Genomic DNA, 26,936 nt, shown 5'->3' on the forward strand with positions numbered 1-26,936 from the left:
ATTACAAGAAGAGTGGTTGTTATGCCCTTGAGCTCCAAGAATTCATCTAAACTGAAGAATACCTAACACAGCCGGGGGGGGAAGAGATTTTTATCTTGGTTCTGTGTTCTACTTTACAACCCTGTGCACTGGTCAGGCTAGGTCTGCCTGAGCCTGTAGGCTGCAGTGAGGTAGATCATCTTGCATAGCATTCATATGAGACTCCTAGCTCAACTAAGGCACAATTGGCTGAGCATGGCCTTCATCAGCCATCCAAGTCAATGTTTGGCACCCCTGAGGGGCACTCTGACCACTTTGCCATTGTGCTGCCATTGATAGGCAGCCTACACCTGCCCAAGCCATGCATTAGCTGCCACTTCCACCTCCACCAAAAGCCTGCACTTGAGGAACACCCAAGCATGAAAAGTGGTGTCTCACTGCTCCTGCTGTAGATAGGAGACATGTGAAGTGCTGAAGACCTAATCCCTTGGTATCTGTCTAGAAGCAAAGGATGGAGGATACCATATAGAGCCTTAGTGGGAGGACTAAGTGTTCAAGGCCAGGTTGGATGGGGCTTTGAGCAACCTGCTGTAGTGGAAGGTGTCCCTGCCTGTAGCAGGGGATTGGAGCTGCATAAGCTTTAAGGTCCCTTCCAACCCAAACCATTCTGTGATTCTATGACTTCTAGGAAGGAGCTGCAGAGGGGACTCTGTTAGCAATGTGTCCGTAGAAAAGAAGCACCAGAATATCATTATGTGAGTGGGTAGGTGGGTCAGTACCTGAAACAGCACACCTGTGTTGCTGCATAACCATTACAGATGAGACTACACACTAGTAATTACTTTCACCTTAAGTGAGATTAAAGGGAAATCCTTGATAAACAAGCAAATCTCACAGAATTCATTTCTCTCCCTGCAATAATCCTCTGTAATTATGAATAAATGCTAGACTTGCTAGAACACTTGGCATTAAATTATTCTCCACTGCACAAATGGATAGAGGCTCAAATCTCACTTAGGAGAAGAAAACAGTCAGTGTGCTTACTGTATCATTAGCAACTCAAAATCATTTGCATCTGGTTGACAGCTGTGTCTACAGCTCAATGCTGGAACAAACAGCTTTTTAACTCCTCAAACAAGGCTTGTCCCACTTTTGACAGTGGGTCACAGCTAGCACAAGGGAACCCTAAACCTCAGAGAAACCTTTGGGAGGTGCTACCTAGAAACATTTAGCACAACTGAAAAACAGTATCAGGTCTATGATTCTATGACATCTGTTTGCAGCAGAAGGCATTTTGTTAAACTATTTCTTTAAAAGCCTCAAAGAACTCTACCTAAAGTGGTGCTAGAGTTTGGAAACATACCACAGAAAGAGGGTGAGGTGGAAACTGGAAAGCTCTTTGAAGTAGTGCAGTATCCTAGGACTAGGGGACGCGGATTAAAAAATGATTCATAAAAGGTTTTTGCTCAGACACTGGGAACTTTGTGGAACACCCCGGAGGAGTGGTGGGTCCAGCAAAGTTAATCACATTGAGAAAGAGACTACGTAAGTGCACAACTGCTTAGCCAAGTAATCACTCAGCTGGGATAATGCATGGGTTGATTGTTCCTGTGCACAGGGCTAATCTTAGCTCTATCAGTTATTTACTGAAAGTGCAATCTGGATACCTTCATTGTGGCTCAGTGGGTTCCCAAGGTTTTTGTTGGCACAGTGAAGAGGAATCTCCTCTCTTCACATGTGGTTGGGTGAGAAGCTGTGCAGTCCTTTTCACAGGGACCCACACAAGAACTAGGCACTTATCACGCTAATCCACTACTTGTTCACCAGGCTCTAACTAATGACAGTCTGGCCAGTTTCACAAGTTATAGCACATCAGCTGAATTGAGGTAACTACTGTGAGCCCGTGAAAAATGAGAGGTGGTATTAATAGAGATTTAACCAAGAAATGGGCCAAATACTGCCCACAGGTGACTACTGCTGCCTCCTTGCTATTCCTTCTACTGGTGTTTGTTAACACACAGAAATTTGACCACAGATCAAAGATTCTGGAAACATCTGATGCCAGATGTGTTGAAGGAAAACATAGGGCAGTCCTAACACAAGTCAGTGTGCAAAACTATACTTTGTGGTGGAAATGCCTTTCTTTTGCCAGTTGCTGACCAGATAATCCTGAAAACCCAAAATTGGACAGGTCTAGGCACTCTATCCCTGGAAGTGTAATGCAAATACATTCATTACTTAAATGTTCTATAGGATATTCATACTTTTATACTTGCACCCCCCATTCAGTCATCTAAATCTCTTTTTAGACCGAAGATCCTTGAAGTGATAAAATTATATTTCATCACAATTAATTCTTCCTCTTCTGTGCAAAAGTGACAGATTCCTCTCAACCTTGCAGCTGTATTTAAAAGCTCTTGAACAAACTCTTGACCAGATTCTTCCCATTACAGCTGAGTAACATCCCCAAAACTTACAGCTTATTTTACAGGCAGCCACTAATCTGCTTTGTGCTAAAAGAACACAAAGTAGTGCTGCTGTAACTGCAACTGGACCAAGATCCATCCAAGAAAAGCCAGAAGAGCAGCAAAGTGGGTTTGCCACCGTGTTGCTGAACTATAAGGCTTCAGGCAGCTTGAAGCACAGGCAAAGTGAGCTTGCAAAATACACAGATATACCCTATGTTGCAGAAAAAGCAGAAGGTAAGCAAAAGAAAAGCTTACGCCTGCCTGGCCTGCTCGATGGGATCGTAGTTGTTGAGGTAGTTGAATCGGATGGTGTCCGTAGGATGCCTGTCTGATGAACGCCATGGTGGGAGCTCTTTTTTCTCTTTTTTTGTCCTCTTTCCTGGCACAAAAGGTTTTGCTTCTGGGATGTCGCTTCTTATCGGCTGCACATCAGTAACCACAAACTCATCCTTTGAAGGAGTCTAATAAGAGTGGTTAAAAGAGAAAATAAATTTTAGCCTGTAAAGAAAATGAGATTTATTTTACCTAACTTTAGGCTTCTGAGAATTGGGTATTAACTCGAAATTAGTCTCTCCAGGTTCCATTATGGTCAATGGAAAGAAATAGGCACCTTGACAGTGTGTGTCATCACCCATGTCCCATAATCTGTATTAAAATGACCTGAGCTGCTTTTGAGATGCATTGGCTTCTCTCTATTGACTACAGAGAAAGTCTGGGGGGGAGTTCGCTTAAAATTAGAGGGCTGAGTTTGGAATTCAGGCCAGAATCCCCTCACAGCCCTGTAAAGTAGACATGGCATCAATGAATCTCAGGAGAAAGCAATGGCTACTGAGTAACATTCCACCTCCCCAGAATGTCCCTGCCACCTTTGAAAAGGAGAGAAAGAGACAACACCAAGGGCTGTAACAGGCATAAGGTGTGCTTTTTTAACTTTCCACCAGGTGAACTGACTCTGAAATGTCAGCAGGGGTGCTGCTGGGTACCCCATTTCTGCTTAATCAAGTTGAGACAAGGTATCATTTGCTCTATAAACTGGGGAAAAAGATAGGGGAATAGCCTTGAGTGCTGGACAGGAAAATATACAGAATTACTCCAGAACATCCTGAAAGCACAGGAGGTTGACCTTGGTGATTGCTTCTCCTAACCAGTGAGATTTTCACTTCCCCCACCTACCAGGGATGGATGATGGGAAAGCAGAGCACATGGCAACACAAGAGTTTAGATTCTAATTTAAAATGATGAATCTTCTATTTTACAAGTGGGGAGTTACAGACAGATAAAGAGGCAAAGGTGTGAGGAACCAAACCAACCCAAATTTCCCACTCGCCCCAAACATCTGTAGCAGTGGTAAGTATGTACCTTTGGTCTCGTGACATGCAGCTCTTTCACCATCTCAATGTAATGTTTCTTCCAGATTCCTTGCTCAAATGGGGTTGGGGAGAAGTTGATGTACCAGCCGAAGCGCAGGCATTTCTTCATCCAGAGCTGATCCAGTTCAGACAGGTACTTCCAGTACCAGCTCACCTGTGAATGCCTGGTAAGTTGGAAACCTTGGGGTCTCAAGCATCCAAAATGGCAGCTAGAGACTTCTGTGCTGTGGATGTAATTCTCTTACATCCTTAAACTAGTACAGTTCTTCAGTATTGTTTATGCCCCATTTAAACCTTTCATTAAACTTTTAAAACCATTTGAGGCCTTCATGACACACTCAGTTCCTATAAGCTGACCTCCAGCACAGCATGGAATAGTTCAGAAATGATGGGCCAAGAGAAAGATTTCAGTTTGTTTGGGGCAACTTAGAATCACAGAATCATAGAATAGTTAGGGTTGGAAAGGACCTTAAGATCATCAAGTTCCAACCCCCCTGCCATGGGCAGGGACACCTTGCTCTAAACCATATCACCCAAGGCTTCGTCCAACCTGGCCTTGAACACTGCCGGCAATGGAGCATTTACAACCTCCCCGCGCAACCCATTCCAGTGCCTCACCACCCTAACAGGAAAGAATTTCCTCCTTATATCCAATCTAAACTTCCCCTGTTTAAGTTTTAACCTGTTACCCTTTGTCCTATCACTACAGTCCCTAATGAAGAGTCCATCCCCAGCATCCCTATAGGCCCCCTCCAGATACTGGAAGGCTGCTATGAGGTCTCCACGCAGCCTTCTCTTCTCCAGGCTGAACAGCCCCAACTTTCTCAGCCTATCTTCATACAGGAGGTGCTCCAGTCCCCTGATCGTCCTCGTGGCCCTTCTCTGGACTTGTTCCAACAGTTCCATGTCCTTTTTATGTTGAGGACACCAGAACTGCACACAATACTCCAGGTGAGGTCTCACGAGAGCAGAATAAAGGGGCAGGATCACCTCCTTCGACCTGCTGGTCACACTCCTTTTGATGCAGCCCAGGATACGGTTGGCTTTCTGGGCTGCAAGCGCACACTGAAGCTGGCTCATGTTCATTTTCTCATTGACCAGCACCCCCAAGTCCTTCTCCGCAGGGCTGCTCTGAATCTCTTCTCTGCCCAGCCTGTAGCTGTGCCTGGGATTGCTCCGACCCAGGTGTAGGACCTTGCACTTGTCATGGTTAAACTTCATGAGGTTGGCATCAGCCCACCTCACAAGCGTGTCAAGGTCCCTCTGGATGGCATTCCTTCCCTCCAGTGTATCAACCGAACCACACAGCTTGGTGTCATCGGCAAACTTGCTGAGGGCGCACTCAATCCCACTGTCCATGTCACTGACAAAGATGTTGAACAAGACCGGTCCCAACACCAATCCCTGAGGGACACCACTCATTACTGGTCTCCAGCCGGACATTGAGCCATTGACCACAACTCTTTGTGTGCGGCCATCCAGCCAGTTCTTTATCCACCGAGTGGTCCATCCATCAAACTGATGTCTCTCCAATTTAGAGACAAGGATGTCGTGTGGGACAGTGTCGAACGCTTTGCACAAGTCCAACTGCTCTACCGCTGTGCATCAGTTCTGTAGCCCCATCATAGAAGGCCACCAAATTGGTCAGGCAGGATTTCCCCTTAGTGAAGCCATGCTGGCTGTCACCAAGCACCTTGTTGTTTTTCATGTGCCTTAGCATGCCTTCCAGGAGAATCTGCTCCAAGATTTTGCCAGGCACACAGGTGAGACTGACTGGTCTGTAATTCCCTGGGTCATCCATTTTACCTTTCTTGAAAATGGGGGTTATATTTCCCTTTTTCCAGTCATTGGGAACTTCACCTGACTGCCATGATTTTGCAAATATGATGGACAGTGGCTTAGCAACTTCATTCACCAGCTCCTTCAGGACACGCGGATGGATTTAATCAGGTCCCATGGACTTGTGCACATTCAGGTTTTTAAGATGGCCTCAAACCAGATCCTCTCCTACAGTGGGCCCAAGGTCTTCATTCTCACAGTCCCTGCATCTGCCAGTGATGAGCGAGGTCAGAGCCTTTGCCAGTGAAGAGCGAGGCAAAGATGTCACTAAGAACCTCAGCCTTTTCCAAATCCAGGGTAGCCAGTTCTCCTGATAGCTTCCAGAGGGGGCCTATGTTGTCCCTAGTCTGTTTTTTATTCACTGCGTACCTATAGAATCCCTTCCTGTTATCTTTCACATCCCTAGCCAAGTTTAATTCTAACTGGGCCTTAGCTTTCCTAACCTGGTCTCTAGCTTCCTGGACAACATCCCTGTACTCTTCCCAGGCCGCCTGTCCTTGCTGCCACCTTTTATAAGCCCCTTTTTTCATTTGAATTTTCCTCAGCAGCTCCTTATCCATCCAAGGAGGTCTCCTGGCCCTCCTGCTGCATTTCCTTCTAGTTGGGATGCAACACTCCTGAGCTTGTAGCAGGTGATCCTTGAATATCAACCAAGAGTTTTGGCCCCCTCCGCCCTCTAGGGCTATATCCCGTGGAACCTTACTAAGCAGGTTCCTGAAGAGGCCAAAGTCTGCTCTTTGGAAGTCCAGGGCAGTGAGCTTGCTATATGCTCTTTTCACTTCTACTCAACGAGAATATAGTAGATGGAATAAACCCTTTTTTTCCTCTGATAAAGCTTGTTCCAGCTTAAGGACATGTCATCTATTGGCACTTCCATGCTTATAATAGCAGCTGCCCAATGATATGACACAAGTAGCAATGGAAAGACCTTTCTTTCTAAGTAGGCAATTTCCTAACCTGTCATCTCCCTGCCTGTGAATGAATAGCATGATTTGCAGCCACATAAAACATGAAATGCTGGAGAAAGATAGTACAGCAAGAAGCAAGCTGAGATTTTGGTATATTCATGGTTCTATAAGGAGTGCTATGTTAGGGCAGTAATGGTGTCACCAATATCTGATCTTACTCATTCAGAACTACTTTGGGCATCGCCTCACAGCACTTTGTCTCATGCAGATATATTTTTTGAGTCTTAGCCACTTTTCACAGAAGACTGAATCCCTAGGCACTGTGCTCAAAAGCACATCTGTAACTTCTCTGCTTCTCCACATCCGAGATTTTACCTTCAAGGATTTTAAAGGATCTGCTTTTTTTAAAGCATCATGTGCAGTTCTTTGCAACTAGCACAAAGCCAGTATTTTTCAAAACAATTAATGATTTTGTACACACAGTGCAAGGTACTTTAAACGAACATGATTTTCAGAAAGTACCAGGCCTCCTCTTTGGGAAGAATCAGTCTTGTAAAGTGCCACATTTTAAACACCTTAGAGCTGAGCATCTAAAATTACTTTTCACTTCTGCAAATCTTGGCCAATCTAGCTTAATTTAGGATCTGTGGAAGTGTTGCATTTGGTCTCAAACAAGCATCACTAAGAATTTGGCACCAGGCTGCTGAGTCAGAAGATATTCTTGCGTCATGAACAGCACTGGTATGTCTTTGCTGACAACTAGGGCTATTTCTTTTCTTTTATCTCCTTTGGCCTGATTTCTGAACCTTAGGTACCTGCTGGGTTTTTTTACCTGTGCACATCGACAAAGGCTCCGTGGGTCCAGGAAGGAAAAGATGTATAAAGACAGGACTCTAGGAAGCCTTGTGGTAAAATCCAGAGCCTCAGTGGGGACTCGATTCTGTAGCTGCTTGGCACAGAATTTCTGCTGTGATAGGGAGCAGCGTTCCAACAGGTCCACCAGGATCCTCCGCCTCTGACCATCTGTCCACTTGTCAAACTGAAAAAAGGGGTTTCAGGTTCTGAGAAACCAGAGATTCAGCTTCTTAAAATAAAGCACACATTTAAGGCAAGAGAAGCTGCATAAGCAGCAGCTCCTGGTGACTCATTCGAGAGCAAAGCACGTAGGTCCTGGGAACAAATGCAGAGGCTACATTAAAAGAAACTCTAAAGCCATGTAACATATGATTTATATCCTCAAAGGATCCAGGATGGCCTAGTCCAGGACACACTCATGCTCACGAGACTCTTTGCTACTGGGACCAGCTCTGAGACTTGGCTTTAGTCATGGAAAGGAGACTCAGATGTGTGTTTACAGGATTTGGTCCCAAATTGCAATGAGTTCAGTGCTGATTCCTCATCTATCCTGACACTTCTATGGCTCCCACTACTGCAATATTTGAGTGCCTCACAATATTTAAAGTATTTATTCTCACAATCCCACTGCATAGGAGAGAAATTCCTACTGCAGAGGAGCGGAGAAAAGAAAAACAGAATCAGCTGCCTATGTCTCACAGGGAAAATCTGAGGCATAGATCCAGCAGCATAGTAAGAAAGACTATTCACAGCATTTCCATGCTTATGACGGGTATCTAAAGAGGAGGATTAAAACAGTTGTCTGAAGAAATGAGCCTCAGGTAACCACACAAGCATGTATCACTTTGCTACGACGGCAACAACAATGCTGCGTTGAGCAGAGAGGGCCGAGCTGTGTAAACTGGGTGGGAGCAATGGTGGCAGTAGCTGGTGTTTAGCTTGTGTTGATAGCAAAGGATGGAAAGGGCCCTGTCAGCAGGACTCTCCTGGGAGGAGACTGACCTCATCACCACAATCTGTGCAATCTGCCTCAAAAACCTGCAAGAGCAGTCCTGGCTGCAAGGGCAGCGCAGAGTGCCGCGAGGAAGAAATTGTCAGAGGACCACAGCGGCTGCAGGCAGGATCAGCTGGAATCCCCAGTGGGAACTGCAGGCAGCAGAACCACAACATGGTTGAAGATGGCTTTCCAGAGGTGAAATATGGGTTCCAGACAAGTCCTGCTTCATCCTTCTTCCTAGCACAGCAAGAGCAGCCTCGGCCCCAAGTCACCTCCTTTTCAAAAGGAAATTTGAACTGGTTGGGGAATTCCCCTGGTTGGGGAATTCTGCTTTTCCCTGTTTGTTTCTTTCTCACGTGTTGGCCATCCCCAAAACACACACCCTGCTTTCACAGGACTGTTTCCTGAAGCCAGCTATGGAAAGTTGGCACCTTGCTCTCCACAGGTTAAATCACACCACATTAATTTCTGCATTTAACCCCAGGGGCATTTGAAATCCTTAGTTAAATGTGACCTCCAAAAATTAAAACTAATAAGAAAAATCATACAGTTCTTATATATACTTTTTATTATTATGGGTAAATGACTGAATGTCCAGTGTCCCTGCCCTTCCCTTTCAGAACAAAACAGACTAGAAATTCAGCTTTTCTCTTTCTCTCTGCTCTCCTCCTTCCTCAAATCTATGGTCAAGTACAGGACTGGCAGAATATAATTTAAAATATACTGTGCAGATGAAAAGTAATTGAGAAATAATTTCTTTCCACCTCATATTAAAGAACCCTTTATTTCTTTCTTTATTTCTACCTGGATGTATTTAATTCCAGTACTGGAGAATGAAGTCTAAGAAGTAAGTAGCTGTTCTCCTTGCTAACACCTCTGCAAGACATTTAACAAAGTCAGCATGAAGAAAAGTGTGGAATTGGCATTCTGGTGATCCCAGAGAGGTGAAATGCCAAATAGAAAACAGCTTCCAAATGTCCGTGCCTTTCCAGACACAGACAGACAGTAAATTAAGGAATACACCCTCTTCCTCCCATCCCTGTTTTGCATATAAATTTCACCTCTAATGACATTCAGCAGAGTACTAAGGAAAAACTGAAGCTGGACCTTTGGATTTGGGGCTTAGAAATACGTTCCCTGAGAATTAAATCAGACAAAGGTGTACCAGAGGAGGACACAGGAGGTTTTGCCTGTCCCCTTCTGACCCTCAGATTGACATAAAAGGCTTTCTCTGTCACATGGTAAAAGGGAAAAGCAGCTGCTGTACACACTCCCCATTCATGATCACAGCTACATCCTCTTCTCATTAAAACAATCTGCAATCATCAATTTGCAAAGATAAATTTCTCCTATGTATGTTCCAGAGACAAGGGGTGACTGGCTTATTCTCTTGCACCCCAAGAAATTAAGTGAACTAATCAAAGCAAATCTAGCTTGTCTTTTGAGACAGAATATTTAACTCTTCCCATTCTGCCTTGGGTTTTGCAACAAAGCAGCTCCTTCCAGCATCCTTAGCCTGTGTTTACACTGCAAGGGAATCTCCATTTAAAGCAGCACTGCACAGTCAGGAGCATGGGAACACCTAGCTTCATCTCCATCGCATTCAGCAGCAGCCAAGTAGTTAAGTAGGCATAATTTGTCTCTTTTCCAGTATTAACAAGCATATCCCCATCCTACATTTGGCTGCCTTTCTCCACAGTTCCTCCCCTTGTGTGTGATTACAGCAACCCAACCAGTTGGACAGGATTCCTCTTTTTAAGGTGCTGCACCTTCTCTGTGCACAGCTAGGAACACTTTCCCCCTTTTCTCTGCCTTTCCCAAAGCCCTGGCGAACAATGTCTCCCCAGGGACTGTATGACATAAGGCTAAACTGGCAACACCGAGTGCTCAGTGCCTGCTTCTGTGATCAGTTTACAATTAATCCATGAGTGCACACACACAAATAACACAGCCTGACACTACAGGGAGAGCCCAGGACCTCAGTGCCAAAGTACAGAGGCTCTGCCGCTTAACCTAAAGAGGCCCCTCTCTGCTGTAGAAGACAGGTTGTTTTACTGACTTGAACTAGCCACTGAAATGGGACATAATCCTCACCTCCAACCCAGCATGTCAACCTGAGTTCACAGGGTTACAATCACATGCAGGCATCCCTGCACTCTGCATATGTAGGAATGAATTCTCTAGTCATCTAAGCTTTTATGCAGAATGGTTTGCAAGTAGATGGAGATGATTTACCTAGGGAAAAGCAATTTTCTCCTCCCTTCCTCCCTATCTATCTTCTACCAGACGGATGAAGGGATTTGTTGGTGACCCAGGACCTGAGTGAGAAGGGATGAAACAGGTAGGCACCTGATATCCGTAAGATACACTAATCCACCCAACCAAATCCTAAACATCTCTGCTGCCAAGCAGCTCCATGTTAGCAATTAGCAACTAGCCCCTAGGATCTGTTTGGTTTTGCTTTCAACACTGTAGTTACACAACTAATCCTGAAGTTTTGCAAGAGAAGAGTCCTGCCAAGACTATTGAGGAAGGCTTGATGGGGGTCTGCAGTGACTAGGGGTGGGGTTAAGCTGCCCAAAGACCATTGCCCTGTGTGGTGGGGTGTCCTGCAAAGCCTAAAGCTGTCACTCCAAGGATAAGAGTTGTCTGCAAGTCCTGCATTGTATTTGCTGTGATATCAGAGATAGATAATGAGACTGAGAGCTAGATAACACATATGTCCCCACTATTGTACTCACACCCTTCAAAACAAGGTGGCTGGATCTAAACTGTGAATTTGGCAAGGTTGCTGGCCAGGCTAATGTCCAAACTGTGTCTGAACAATGCCTGGAAAAGTGCTACCAGCCCAGGCCAGAATCATGCCAGGGAGCGTGCGAACAATTTCATAGTGTGAATGAGCAAGTTTCAGTACCTGGGAACACTCGGATGTGCCGTATAAATTACTAACAGAAGATATAGCCCACAGCGTGAACTGAATCACTGTGCTCCCCTAACTTGTCTACATCTCATTTGGCTATAATGGAAGCTGAGATGCTCAGCTCACCAGGAGACAGTGAAGCTTACGTGTCTTAATCTACAAGTTCAACCCCAGCTTCACTGTCAACTTATTAACCTGGGTGTCAGCATGATAGCACTGAACATTAAGGTAGAGCAAACTACTTTTATGTTTTTTAAATTAAGGGGAGGAATTTTTGGCTTGCAGAACACAGCAGAAAAGGAGGCTGAGAGGCAGCATGTCAAGGCAGCTGCCCTGAGTGCAATACAGACTAAAAGCAACTAGAATGAAAAAATTTAGCAGAGATATGTTAACCCTTGCACAGTTTAACTGTCAAAAGCATTTCAGCTAAAAGACAGCACCACAATTTCTCTTCTACAGGCAGCTGGATACTTGGGTAAATGAGTTGGTATACTGGAGGTATACTGGACATATACTGGAGGTATAAACACCTCCAAGTAGGATCAAATCTTGCAAATACGGATGCACGGGAACAGCTGCTACATACCACCACTGCTTTCACTTCATGCAGTAATACCACTTTGTGGAGCTCAGCACCATCTGAAACAGCCAAAAAATTGTAGAGGGTCTCACTGAGCATCTTGGATAGTGCAAGTGATGGCACAGCCAGGCCCCTGCCCTTCGGGACTGCCCAGCAGTGCAGGAACAGAGAAATGACATCCCTTCAGGTCATCTAGTTCATTGTTTCTCAACCCATGTTTTATGGACCACAACATGCCTGGGAGACATCAAAGATGTTCTGTGGCACAACTGGAAAAAAAATAACTAAATGAAAATGCACATACATAGTCCTGGATGCATGCAAATAAAATCACAAAGATAAAATAAAATGAACAATGAGCAGCCAAAGTTTAATCCATTATTTGGCTGTCAAGGAAAACCGCTGTGGCAGTGCCACACAAGGCAACCTGTTCTGCTTTCCCAGAAGGTTGGATGGTCCTTCAGTGTAAAAAGGTTGAGAAACACTGAGCTGGTTCATCTCCTGCCACAAGGCAGGATCCACTCTACCTAAACCATTCCTGACATGGGTTTGTTTGACCTGTTCCCAAAAGACTCCAGTGACGGAGATCCCAACCTTGACCCCTAGGCAAACCATTCCAGCAGTGAATTATCTGTAGCACTGGATTTTGCTAGTGTCTAAACTGCCTCTCCATCACTGCAATACAAGTCCATGATTTCTTGTCCTATCCAATGTGAACACTGAGATCAGATCATTCCCTTCCTCTTTCTGGACATCCTTTGTGTGTCATTGGAAAGATATGATTACATTTTTCCTCCATCTTCCCTACAGTAAAGAGATTATTTCATTTTTTTCTGGACCTGAGACTCTTCTCACATCTGACTTGTTCTCAAAAGCATATCCAATTGGATCTCAGCTTTCTCAAAATGCAGGGAGCAGAATGGACCATGGCACTGCCTTTCAGACAACCCTTTGGGATATTTCCCTTTATTACAATTCTAAGACACTGTCAGCTTACGTTCAATTTGTAATCCACCATAGTTCCCAGCAATTTTTAATGGATTTTCTCAATTCTGTGGTTTTTGTAAATGTCTTTCTTAATATGCAGCACTTTCCACTTGCCCTTACCAAACTGCAGATCATTTGATTCTGATTTTTACTCTCCAAAAGCCATGAAATTCCTCCAAGCATGGTATCATCTGCAGATGAGTACGTACTTTCCATTCCATCATTCAGATGTTACTGAAAAAGCTTATCAATTCTGGACTTTAGGACAGACTTCAGCCTTCCACTTTCATAATAAAGCATTTACAACTACATTGGCTGTGGGTTCCCAGCTGTACACCCCCCCCCCCCCAACAGTTCCATCTAGTCCGTATTTCCTGAGAACACTTTTGAGAAGGTCATGTGAATCAATGTTAAAACTCCTGCCCTGAGCACTGTGATTTCTTGACACAGTTTCTCTCAAACTCAAAGTGCTCTAGGCTTTGCATACCAGATACTATAATGCCACAGGCTTTGAAGGGAGTTAAGAGCAGCTTTTGTGCTTTCTGCACCCTTTGCATCAGTATGACAGATGACAGAAGCACAAGAGAATTAGCTCTACAGGAGCGTGATGAGAGCTACTGATCTTGTGTCACATGAAGGGTCAGAAATGTAAGCTTTCAGAAGATGATTCAGCACTCTGATGTGTGTTTGGAAGAAAGATATTTCCAGATTTTTGGTTCTTTCAGTGAGGGTTCTAATGAAAACATACTTGCCCTTTTGCTGGTATGTCCCATGGGCATTTAAAAACATTCACCAGTGTTCAGGAGACAGGTTTTAGGTCTGCCAGTTACTGACAGTCATGCTAAAGATGTTTTTTGAACAGCAATAATTCAGTCATTTTGTTTTCTTGGTGCCTGTGAAATTCCTTGTTATCAAAATGCATGCATGTCAATAAGATATGAAGTGTATTTCCTAGCAAGATGAATAAAGCTTATGAGCTTCAAATCAAAATACTTGTCTGTAAAGACCAGTTCACATGCAAAAAATTTCCACGAGTGACCTATTAGGCATAAAGACTAAGCATCATAGTTCAAATAAAGTTACCGTGCAAATACTTTTATCAAGCATCGTTTCTATATTTCTGTTTAGCTTTTGTAAAATCTATGACCATATAACTGGTTCTTTGGTTCTATTTACAAAGACGTGCACAGGGTTCAACCATACAGTTACTACTGAGCCATATTAATACCTTCCGCTGAATCATTTATTGCAATAACATTCCTGAGTCTATATTCCTTTTTCCATAAAAGACTGAGCAGACTCTGGCCACTTTCCCATAGTGGCTGGACAGTACATGGAGTTTGCCATGCAAAAGAAAAAACATGATGTGATATTTAATGGGTGAGCTTAGGATTCCGGCAAATTTTGTGTCCCTGTAAGCTCTGCTATTGGCTTTCAGCATAGGTCAGTTAGAGTTGTATTCCTTTCAAGCAGCCGGGTATGACTCCCCCCTCATAGGCTGTGGGAAGAAACAGGCGCCCCTAGAGGGCTGATCTTTTGTCCTACATTAAGTGAGACGAATTACCTTCTGGAAGCACTGTTTTCTCTCTGCTGACTCCACATGGAGCTTGTGATGACCAGACTAGACAGGCTTGAATATTATGTTTCAGACATAGACACCCGGCCAGAGACACCCTAGCCTGACTGCCTAACTTGCAGTTATGTGTGGTTGGGGCAGACAAATCCCATCTCATGTCTTTCTATGCCTCATTTTTTCATCTACAAAACAGGGTGACAGCACTTTTCTGTCTTATGTTTGAGCTATGAAGATAATGACAAAAATTGTGAGGTGCTCAGTGGTTATTACAGTATGAGGAGCCATACGTGTGCATTTGGTAGATAACATGCCACTAGTTACGGGTTTCAAAGACCTGTTAGCAGGCAATGGCAATACCTAAACATCCAGTATCTTCTTTGAAGACTTCACAGACCTTTTTCCAGGGTTTCTTATCCCATTTCAGATGAGATATGATTTCCCATGTTCAGAGCTCACAGAATGTGGGCACTAAGGAAATTTACACATTTACCTTCCTCAAAAGTAGAGCAGTTACAGCTCACTTTCACATAAAGAAATGAATCCGTTTTTCAAAATAGAAAGGTTCTACATTTCCATTACAGTAATCTCTTCCTCAGTTCATAAATATTTAAGTATAATATATATATAAAATATAACATTTAAAGAGAAAAGTTTACCCATTTTCCAAGCAAGGCTCTTCTTTCTTCAAATACCTATAAAACACACAGACAAAAAAAAATTGAATATTTAAAGGGGATTCAGTGTGTCCTAAGAAAAATACATCTTTAAAACCAATCTACAAAATATAAACTGAATCACTGAATGGAAGAGTTTGGAAGAAACTTCCATATTCAGAGCAGCCCTGCAGGGAAGGACTTGGGGGTGCTGGTAGGTGAGAAAATGAACATGAGCCAGCTTCAGTGTGCGCTTGCAGCCCAGCAAGCCAACTGTATCCTGGGCTGCATCAAAAGGAGTGTGACAAGCAGGTCACAGGAGGTGATCCTGCCCCTCTACTCTGCTCTTGTGAGACCTCACTTGGAGTACTGTGTGCACTTCTGGTGTCCTCAACATAAAAAGGACATGGATCTGTTGGAACAAGTGCAGAGGAGGCCACGAGGACGATCAGGGGACTGGAGCACCTCCCGTATGAAGATCAGCTGAGAAAGTTGGGGCTGTTCAGCCTGGAGAAGAGAAGGCTGCGTGGAGACCTCATAGCAGCCTTCCAGTATCTGGAGGGGGCCTATAGGGATGCTGGGGATGACTCTTCATTAGGGACTGTAGTGACAGGACAAGGGGTAACGGGTTAAAACTTAAACAGGGGAACTTTAGATTGGATATAAGGAGGAAGTTCTTTACTGTAAGGGTGGTGAGGCACTGGAATAGGTTGCCCGGGGAAGTTGTGAATGATCCATCCCTGGCAGTATTCAAGGCCAGGTTGGACATAGCCTTGGGTGACATGGTTTAGTGTGAGGTGTCCCTGCCCATGGCAGGGGGGTTGGAACTAGGTGATCTTAAGGTCCTTTCCAACCCTAACTATTCTATGATTCTATGATTCTAAACCTGTGGAGATCCTTTAGTCCAGACTCCCTGCTAAGGTGTTTGGGCTAAAGCAGGTTGCTCAAGGCCATGTCCAGATGGGTTTTGAATATATTCTTTAATGGAGACCCCACAACTTCTGTGGCACCTTGTTAACAGTGTGTGATCACCCTCACAGTAAGATTTTTATATATATATATATATATATATATATGTATGTATTTCACTTAGCATTTTAATTTGTGGCTGTCACCTCTTGTCTGTTCACTGAATGTCACCAAGAAGAGTCTGAAGAGTCTGGCCCTGTCTTCTTTATGCCTCCCATCAGATATCTATATACACTGATAAGGTCCTCAATAAACTTCACTTCTCTAGGCTGAACAGCCTCAGATCTCTCAGCCTTGATAACTTTTACAGCCTAAAATTGGTTTTGTTCCATTAAGTCCATGTCTTCTACTGGGGATCCCAGATTTGTCCTCACCAGTGTTGAGTAGAGGGGAAGGATCACTTCCCTTGACCTGCCACCTACGCTCCTCCTAATGTATCCCAGCAAAATGGTAGCCTTCCTTGCTGGCTCATGGTCAACTTGCTGTTCACCAGGTCCCCCATGTCATTCTGTCTGCCCTCCAGACAGTAAGACCATTTCTCCAGCCTGTCAAGGTTCTTCTTAATCACCAGAACAACCTGCTCAGAGACATGGTAGAGTCTCCTTTGTTGGCATTTTCAATACACAACTGGACAGGAGGCTAGAGAATCTCATCTAGGCTCCCTTTCCCATGAAATGTTGCACCAGATGATCTTTTCAGGTCCCTTCCAACCTTGGCTGTTTGATGATTCTATGAACTGAGACAAACATCCAGCCTATCAACTACTCTTCCCAATTCTGTATCATCTTCAATTACTTGCTGAGGGTGCACTCTGCCCGGCCATTCAAGTAGTTAATGAAGATTTTAAATGATCCTGGCCCCAGTGTAACCCCTCATATACTCAACTAGTGACAGGCCTCTGGCTGGACTTGTGCTGCTGATCGCAATCCTTTGAGGCCAGTAGGTCAGTTTTCAGACCACCTCACTCTTCATTCGCACTTCATCAGTTCGTCTATGATAATGTTATGGTAGACAGTACTGAAAGCTCCACTAAAGTCTGAAAATCAACCCTTTTTCCTGGAGCTCTCTTCCCTCTAGGACCACATTCTATGTGATTCTTCCACATAGAATCTTGAAGAGGTCAAAATCTGCTATCCTGAAGTGTGGGCTTGTGATCCTGATAATAGTCTTGCTTTTTCCGCTAGGTATTCTGAACTCCATCATCTCCTGCTCCCTGCTGCCAAAATTGTCCCTGACCTTCACATCTTAAACCAGTTCTTCCTTCTCTGTAAGTATGAGGTCCAGCAGAGCACCTTCCCTTGTTGGTTCCTTGATGACCTGTGTCAGGAAGTTATCATCAATGCACTCCCGAAACCATCTGGATTGCATGCGCCCACTGTGTTGTCCTTCCTGCAGCTATCAGGATGGTTAAAGTTTCCCACAAGGACTAAAGCCTGTGAACATGAGGCTTCATCCAGAAAAATCTCATCTACTTCTTCCTGACCTTCAACTCTACAGCCTGGATCCTGTGAAAGGTTCCTTTCACTGCAGAAAACTCTCTAAAGTTCAAGGCCTCTGTGTGCAGGACTGTGAAGAACAGCTCTGCAGAGTGGCTGCAATGTGCTACCTCTCAGCTTCCTGCTTTGCAGCTGCTGCCCACATGATGTACCAACATAGCACCCTACTCTCGTGGGCATACAGTGATGCGTGATGTCTCATGTGCTTGCTGAGATCAGAAGCTTGGCTTCCTATCTCTTTATTTTAGAATTTTCAGTTCTCCTGAGTTGGAGACACTGAGTGCCTGAAATCTTCTAGAAAGGATACAACACACACAGAGCCCTAGTGATGGCTTCAATCTTAATGCAGCAGAACCCTTAGGAGTAACATAGTAAGACCAATCATTGTTCCCTGGCCATTTTACAGTGATAAGTAACATGGAGGATGATCAGTAGTAAAATACAGTGGAGGACTTATGATGCCAACCTTTATCCATAGGGAGCTAGACCTGAAAGCAGTAGCACATGGCTTCCCACTACCACAAAACTGCATTCTGTGCTCAGGATTGTGACCTAGGAAGTGAAGAAATGCTGTAAATGATTTTTCCAGAAGACAGATCAAAGAACTTGTAACTGCACAGAAAATCAACTATTAACCACAACTAGGAAAATATGTGTGATCATTATAAACTCCAAACATGTTATTGATATGACAGCCAGCAAGGAAGGTTCCTGCAGAGAAAGATATTATCAGTGTGGATGTCTGGTGCAACAGTTGACAGTATTAGCTCTGTCTCTCTCAGCAGGAGTGTCTCTTGAGAGGGGTGGAAAATGACATTTCTTTTATTTGTATGTTTTGGTTTATTTGCATGTGGGACACTTGGCAGTGTAAAGAAACTTAACAAGCAAAACTTGGAAAAGGATTTGCCACGAGTGATGAATAGTCAAAGATCTAAGTTTGGTGCTGGATAATTCAAGTGAAGCAGGGAGCTTATTTATATAACTGAAAGCAATGGTCTTTGATCAAAGAAACACATATTTGCTTTCAGCATTCTTGGAGATACATCTGAGCCAACCAGTCAGAAAGTTCTGCCTACTCCAGGCACTTGGAAGCAATAATTAGCAACAGAATGGCCCAAAATTGGTGTAATCATCCTCTGCCTTGATCAAGCCCATGTTTACTGTCCTCTTCTCCAAGGCCTTGGAGTTATACCTACAGTGCACAGCTGGCTGGCCTTGGACACAACCTGAAGCCTAGGTTGCTCCTAAGATCTGCCATCTCATATCCATGTCTTCAGGTGGTTTTAAATAAGCTCAAATTTAAGGCTGCCTGGCAAATCCTCCCACCCCCTGCTGCAAATGCCACTGGTGGTTCTTCTACCCCACACCTAAATGACTGCCCAGCAGAAGGCGAATCATCTGACTTCCAACCCTTCCTTAATGGTAGCACAGCACTGCACTCAGCAGGGCTGATGATGAAGTCTGTCTGGTTTTGCTGCAGGTGAGCAGGCTGCCCCATCGTTACGTCATTCTTGACTGTAGCACAACTTTGGTATATCTAAGACTCTACCCTCTGGTTTTCTGACTATGAATGCTACATAATTTCAGTTTTCCTAATTCTGATTTCTTGCTTTTCATCTGTCCCTGATGGTGATCCTGACTTTAAAACAATCACAACTGCCTGTGTCCCAGTAGTAACACCCTGGATAGTCTTTTGTCTTCTGGGTAATGGCTTTAAACTGAAAGAAGGGAGATTCAGATTAGGTTATATGTGAAGATTCCTCCCTGTGAGGGTGGTGAGGCCCTGGCACAGGCTGCCCAGAGAAGCTGTGGCTGCCCAGAGAAGCTGTGGCTGCCCCATCCCTGGCATTGTTCAAGGCCAGGCTGGATGGGGCTTTGAGCAACCTGGTCTAATGGAAGGTGTCTCTGCCCATGACAGGGGTGTTGGAACTGGATGAGCTTTAAGGTCCCCTCCCACCCAAACCATTCTAATTCTAACAGCTGTTGTAAGGGCAGAAAACCATAGATGGAGGCAGCAGCTGAATGAATTCTTGCCATTCCTGCCCATCATTGCCTCTTTACTAACAAGTACATTTCTCACACATCTCTTTTCTCTATGCTTTCATCTTCTCACTGGTTTTCACTATACCTCCTATCTATAAATTATTTTCTCTTTGTGTTTTCACTTAACTCAAGAATGCAGAAATAAACAGAGATATGGTTGTATGAAAATGGCACCTTCTCACTCACTAGCTCCTTATATCTATATATCAATTGGATTATCTCCTCATTTCAGCTGTCAGCAATGACTTTGTTGGAAGTACTTTTTTTTTTTTTTTCTGCTAACACTGCAGAGCGTTACACTGATACATAAAAAGAAGTTTCAGGCAGGTCAATGCTTTAAAACCTGGATCAGAAACAAGCAAACATTTGTTATCATGAATTTAATCACTGAGCTTACGGTATGTTCTTTCCAACCTGGAACATCATTTAGCATTGGAGTATACAACAATTCCATAGGAACTTCTAAAAGTTTTAGTGCAGCCCAATGCAACATCAGACTGCTTAAGGAGCAGAGGATTAAGAAGATGGTAAGGGGTGGTTTCACCCCTATATTTATTTCTAATTAGATCATACTTTATTTCTAGTTAGATTAATACTAGTTAGATCTAACACGCTATGTTAGATCATACAGTGACATGCATATGTAAAAATATGTTTTAAAGGGTATAAGAGACAGACATTAACATGATTCAAAGGCTGCAGAATGTGCCAGATTGAAAAGACATCAAAGAGCTCAATCTGTTTAGTTTATCAAAAAAACTTCAAGTGTTGGCTTGAAGCAGGGTGAAAGTCCTTCCACAAGGGAAAAATACTTTTTACAGGAGAATTTAATAAGCTATCAGGGGAAGATTTAAATAATGGATGCTCATGCTACAGGTATTCAGACAGGACCAAGGTTTCATCTTTTCATGGTATAGGGGATTAATCATGAGAAAATTATTAGGGAAGTGATGGAATTTTTATTTTATAAGATTCTTAGCCCCAAGGGAAGTCTGGATACCTTCGCGGGATATATTTTAGCCAAATTCTAGTTCCTGAACTCAAGACTGAGAGAACTGTGTGAAATAAGAGGGCCCAAGAAATCTAGGAAGCCAGGCTACCTGATGTAATGGCCCTCTCTGGATTAAATGCTATGAATCATCAAAAGACATTTAAACTGAATTCCAAGGGAGTAATATGCTCCCGGTGATACATGAACATATATAGTATAAAGAGTGGGAGGTTAGGAAATACATCTTGTTATTTATAAATTGAGTGCATCACTTCAGTTTCCAAAATATCAAGTGAGGCTCATCACTGAAAGGCTTAGCAGAGAAGCCAGGGCATGGGTATGGAGGCCTCTCCTATGAGCTGAGATGGAGCACACTGGCCACTCAGAAACTTACTCTGATACTCAGTTTGCTCTGGTCTTAAACTAAAGCCTTGTGGTGCAGAAAAAGAATGATTTGGTAACTTTCACTAAGAAACTAATACAAATTTTTTGTTTGAAAACAACTGATTTTGCAAAATAACAATACTTGGACTAAATACTTGTATACTTTAAACAATGTGCATTAGAACTTCCAATTTTTATGTAATAATGGTTTTTATATATATGTATATATAATAAAGACCGTATGTGTGTTTGATATATATATACTTCTAATAGTAAAGTTCTTATTACAGTACTCATGACCTACACGGGCAGCACATAAGTTAATTTTTTCTAGGACTTGAGAATTTGTGAAGTGAACTTGAGAATTTGTCTTGGGATCTGAGCACATTCCAAACTGACTGGACAAGATCCTGAGCTCTGTGTGACTTTGTTGTGAGGGGTTGGATTAGATGATCTCCAGAAGTCCCTTCCAACCTCAGCAATTCTGGGATTCTATGAATTTCACTCATTTGCACAGAACTTGCCTTCTCATTCATAAGTTGAGAATTCAGTGGAGTCCATGTGCTCATCTTGATCTGTAGCTTGGGGCCCTCCATGTTTCTAGGAAGTGCAAATGCCATAGACACAGGAGACTGTGGGTCCACTGATGTCATCTGAACAGAACAAAGACCAAAATTATATCTGTGCTATTCCATTACAGTATGTTAGTGAAAAGCAAACAATTTGTAGACGGAATCCAATGATTTCATAGCATAGCAATGATATAAGTAGAATTATTTGAAGGACAGTTAGGTTGAGGCCTTTTATTTCATGTACCCACAGTAACTGTGTCAGTAAAGGCCAGATTTCCCCATGGAATCTTTGTGTGCTAATGTCATATAATTAATTATGAAGCAGGTCTTCCCCATCACAACTGTTATTGAATAAGCCTTTGATTTTTGCTGCATGAATGATCACAACAGGCTATTTGCAGCAAGCTAGAAAGTACATGAAATTTCTCTTTCCAGTTGTTGGCACTAAAATTTGAAGGTAACTTGTGCATCTACTTAAATGACACTAGCTACATCTTTCCTGATTTTGATGGCATATAATGCCAGCTCTCAAAGGGCCAATTTGTTTCTCTAACACTTAACACAAAGAATGAAATCCAGAATGGTTGAGAATGCACTAAAATCTCTCAGGGTCCTGTGTTCAGCAGATTAGTTTTGAAGCATTGAACTGACTGCTGCTCTTTTAAACAAAAACGTCTATGTGGAGTAAATCAGACATTTAACTAAATTTTCCCTTGCCTTTTGTGACACCAAGTAAGTGGACTTTGTTCAGACATAGTAATTTCTTCATAAATTCTTGTCCAAACATAGGAAAAGCTTTTTTTTCCCCTTCGTCTTCTATCCTTCAGTAATGCATTATGCAATTCAGCAGATTATGGCATTGCTCACCTCAGGTATCCCATTTCCAGACTGGAGGCTTAAAATGCAGCATCCTGACAACCAAGTAATTTCCTTACCACATTAAAAACTATCTCAGTTCCCTGCATGTAACTATTAGGCATTCTTTATGTAAACACTTCAGATCACTTTAAAGCTTCATGGTGGCAAGGCGAATAATGGGACTTTGGGAAAAAAAAGTAAAGGTGAATCCACTAAGTAACTCCAATATTGTGTTGCCCCAAGTACCTCAAAACGCACCGAGCAAAACTACATTTCTAGCTCTGAGGCTCACAAGACACATCTTCATGAAAGCCCAGTCCCTCATTCCTTACCCAGAAAAAATTCCTGTCTGTATCAATGGAAGATTAATTTTCAAACCCCACTGCAGGATCTCTCTGGGGACATCACCTTTTTTATTAGGTTTTTCTGTCTTTCTTTCCTAAGTTATTATGGAATCAAAGAAATACAAAGAAAAAAAAAAAGAAAAATCTCTTCAATCTTTCTCTCTGCCCCTGGTGCTGGAGTGTAGTCCATGGTTAGGAAATTGGTTCATTACAAGAGTCTGAGTTCTTTCTCCTTTTTTTTATTTTATTTTTTAATAGAGATCCTTAAATAATTTCTTGTCTGCACTCTACAATTTTAACTTCCCACAGAAGCCACTGAAAGCTAAAAAACTTACTAAGATTTTAAGGCCTTACATTGTGTAGTTGGCCAATGTTAGAGGCTTCTTGTGCAACTGAGTAGGTGGTTTTGGGATATGCATTACGATGGGATCACTTATTTGGTTTTGTTTTTCTGAAGGGCCCCTGCCCTTCTCAATGCACAGAAATACAATATTACAAGCTAGAGAAACAGCTCCACTGCCAAAAAAACAGGTTCAGGCAACCGTGTCCTGTTTTTCAGGGACAACCTTCTACATTAGTCACTAAACCATCAGTTGTCACCGCAGCACACTCCCAATGCTGGGTTCATGTTCCAGTTTCCCTATGCAGACGTGCTTTCTTGGTGTTGGAGCAGCTGCGTTCCCAAAGCACCTCTGTGAATTCCAAAGAGACAGTCATGTCCCTGGACCTTCTTATGTGCCTTCTGTGCCTAAAATGTGTCTCAGAACACACCCGGCAGAAGTCATATTTGCAGCTGTACATGCCACAGGACCGCCCGAATTCCACTTGATGTTCAAGCATGATGTGTAAACAGCACTTCAAAGGCAGGTACCATCAGGCAAAAAGGTGAGCATAGCCAAACATTTTAACTTCATACATGATGAGCCAGCCGCGCATCCCTCTCTTGCTACTCCTTTGCCAGCCCAGTCACACAAGCAGTGTCCTCTCTGCTCCTTATCTCCCCATCTACACTGAAAATCACGACGAAGGGAGGGAGGCAGCCCCAAGTCCAACCTCAGAGGCGTGTGTTTACAGGATGAATTCTTTGGTGAAATTAGGACCAGGTTGGACAGGGCTTGGAGCAACTTGGTCTAGTGAAAGGTGTCCCTGCCCATGGCAGAGGAGTTGAGACTAGATGAGCCTTAAGATTCTTTCCAACCCCAACCATTCTGTGATTCTAAGTTGAAAACACTCAACCAGCAAGAAATGTGAAATGAGGTTTACAAGAAATAGAACTTTAAATACATATAAGGAAAATGTTGGTTCACTAACCAAAGACGAAAAGCTATTGGCACGTGATGCTAAGAAAATATCTATTATCCTTTTTCTAGGGAAAATAAAAAGGCAGTGTAGAAACAGATGATAGGCATAGTAAATACCAGTGCAAGAGAGATTTTGGTGAAAAGACCTAGTTTTGTGAGTATATACAATGTTTTCAAGCTGGTTGTGTTTGAGTAGGTCAAAGGCCACGAGTCGATTCAAAACAGTTATCTTAAACGGTTTGCAGAGAACAGGTGAGCCCAGCAGAGCTTAACTGTTAAAAAAGAGCAAAACTGCCTGGGCTACTACAGCCAGAGTACCTAGCATTGTTCACAGTTTGAAGGAAAAGGTATACTGATTGAGGATCCAAGAGATTTGTGCTTTTTTGAGATGTATGAAGAAGACATATATAACTTCACAGGGCAGGAAACATGAATGGCATTATGTAACAGTGAGATGATTTCAAGATCGAAATCCTGCTGAAGCCAATGGAAATACTTTCACTGATTTTAGTGCAAGTTGGGTTAAGCTCTTGGTTTAAAAAAATGTGATTGCATTTAAGAAATATTAACAATACACAATGATCATATCATATTAACTAAAGGCATTGGAATAATTTCCTTTAGCTGGGTTAATCTCTGCTTAGCCCTCTGGAATGGCATTCCAGAGACTGGTGCAAACCATACTCACAATGAGTCCTTCAGAAGCAAACCTGCTTTATTAATGTTTTGGACCACATCTCTAGGGCAGTAAGCCTTTGTGGTTCAAAAGAGCCTGGTGCACTCAGAGCTTTAAGGATATATTTTGCAGAGAAAGAGCCTAATCACATTAATCCATGTGACAACCATGGCACAGTCAAGGAGTTCAGTTGTGAATAAACAGAATTTAAATTAATCTCAAGATCAGACAGGTACGTAGTTTTCATTGTAAATTATTATATCAGCAATAAATGGTATGATGATTGATGATATGGAAGAAATGCTTTAAACAGCAGTAACAGAAAAGCAAACTGAAGTGGAGGCCAAACTATAGGGCATTCAAAATGGAAAAACTCAAGTGTGGAAAAGATAATGTGAAAGAGATCCTAATCTGTAGAGGGACATCTATGAAAATGGCACTGGGAGAAGGGCATGAGGGAAAGTGCATATTTGCAGTGATTTGCAACAAAGAGGCCAATACTGTGCTTCTCCTTTCCCTCTACCTAGCCCATAAGTGACAAGCTGCAAAGCACTAGTGTTACTCAGCCTTCCACATTTGTCACTGCACTTTGCATAGTAACACCCTGTCCTCCATTAACATGTCCTCTCTGGCTGCAAGACATGGTCAGTATTCCACACTACCCCATCAATCTTCTCATGGTTGTCCCCAGTCCCATGAAAGGCTCTGTGACCTTGACACAAACGTTTGTCCAGCTGGCTTGGAGGATCTCTGTGTTGCACACTGCAGTGTTTATACCTTCTTCAGTGAGTGCATCAGAGCCCTCCTTCCTCACAACATGGCGCATGCTTGATGCATGCTGGGGGCTTCCATCTTCATAGAATCACAGAATTACAGGATGGTTTGAGTTGACCCAAAGACAATTTAAGACAATCTAGTTCCAACCCCCTGCCATGGGCAGGGACACCTTCCACTGGACCAGGTTGCTCCAAGCCCCATCCAACCTGGCCTTGAACACTGCCAGGGATGGGGCAGCCACAGCTTCTCTGGGCAACCTGTGCCAGGGCCTCATCACCTTCACAGGGAACAACTTCTGCCTCAGATCTCATCTCAATCTCCCCTCTGTCAGGTTAAAGCCATTCCCCCTTGTCCTGTCCCTGCAGGCCCTTGTCAAAAGCCCCTCTCCAGATTTCTTGCCAGCCCCTAAAGGCACTGGAAGCTGCTCTAAGGTCTCCCTGGAGCCTTCTCTTCTCCAGGCTGAACAAGCCCAGCTCTCTCAGCCTGTCTCCATAGCAGAGGTGCTCCAGCCCTCAGAGCATCTTTGTGGTCTCCTCTCAACTCGCTCCAACAGCTCCACATCTCCTTATATTGGGGCCCCAGAGCTGGATGCAGGACTGCAGGGGAACCTCACCAGAGCAGAGCAGAGGGGGAGAATCCCCCCTGGTCACACTGCTGGTGATGCAGCCCAGGACACGGTTGGTTTCTGGGCTCAAGCACACACTGCTGGGTCATGGGGAGCTTCTTAGCAACCAACACCCCCAAGTCCTTCTCCTCAGGGCTGCTCTCAGTCCAGTCTCACCCATCCCGTATTTGTGCTTGCCCCAAGCACAGGTGTAAGACCTTGCACTTGCTCTTGTTGAACTTCATGTACCTTATATTGCTGTAGAAGTATGAGGGACTGTCATGTTTAGTTTCTCATTGACCAACACCCCCTGGTCCTTCTCCTCAGGACTGCTCCCAATCCATTCTCTCAGTCATTCCATCAGACTCCCTCCCTGCATCCTATGGAATCCCCTTCACATACCCTATGGAGTTTGTCAGGTCTCCGTTCCTCCGTATCTCTCTGTATTTGTGGGCTCCCCATGCCACTCAGCGTTTGTCTCTCCTAATGCCCTTCAGCACCTGTCCCCTTGGGCCCCACTTCAGCCGCAGCCCCTCCCCACACACACCGTGTGCTCTCCTCTCTCCCAGGGGATTCTTCCACCGCGGTGTCCCCTCAGACCCTGGTCCCCATCGCGGCAGGGCCGGATCTCCCCTCACCTGCGTCCTCCCGCCCACGGGCGGTGCGGCCTACTCGTCCCGCCAGGCCGCTTCCCGTCGCTATAGAAACAGCTCCCCCCATACACTCCGGGAGCGCGCTAGCCAATCAGATCCCACCAGCGGCAAAGCAGTCGAAGCCGAGGTTCTGTTC

The 26,936-nt window shown here is 43.7% G+C and overlaps 1 protein-coding gene across 1 annotated transcript; it reads right to left on the bottom strand.

Moving 5' to 3' along the window:
* Positions 1 to 278: 278 nt before the first annotated feature.
* FBXO16 (F-box protein 16) lies at positions 279 to 26,874 on the bottom strand. The gene is made up of 6 exons (XM_061372166.1): positions 26,786 to 26,874; positions 21,540 to 21,668; positions 15,136 to 15,171; positions 7,397 to 7,603; positions 3,807 to 3,971; positions 279 to 2,908 (listed from the first exon to the last, which is right to left on the bottom strand). Exons 2-6 carry the CDS (start codon positions 21,666 to 21,668, stop codon positions 2,699 to 2,701), a joined length of 747 nt encoding a protein of 248 aa, XP_061228150.1. The 5' UTR covers positions 26,786 to 26,874; the 3' UTR covers positions 279 to 2,698.
* Positions 26,875 to 26,936: the final 62 nt, after the last annotated feature.

Source organism: Neopsephotus bourkii, unplaced genomic scaffold, assembly GCF_033783945.1.
Source record: "Neopsephotus bourkii isolate Nb327-2 ecotype Australia unplaced genomic scaffold, CSIRO-AGI_Nbou_v1 NB_1600, whole genome shotgun sequence".
NCBI classification, from domain to species: domain Eukaryota; kingdom Metazoa; phylum Chordata; class Aves; order Psittaciformes; family Psittacidae; genus Neopsephotus; species Neopsephotus bourkii.

Bases quoted from the DNA above. Each gene is read 5' to 3' on its own strand.
- FBXO16 (XM_061372166.1), bottom strand. From the start codon at position 21,668: ATGACATCAGTGGACCCACAGTCTCCTGTGTCTATGGCATTTGCACTT. The intron at 7,604-15,135 runs GTAAACTTTTCT...CCCTTTTTTCAG, and splicing joins GAGCCTTGCTTGGAAAATGG to TTTGACAAGTGGACAGATGG. The intron at 3,972-7,396 runs GTAAAAAAACCC...AGGCATTCACAG, and splicing joins GCCTTTGTCGATGTGCACAG to GTGAGCTGGTACTGGAAGTA.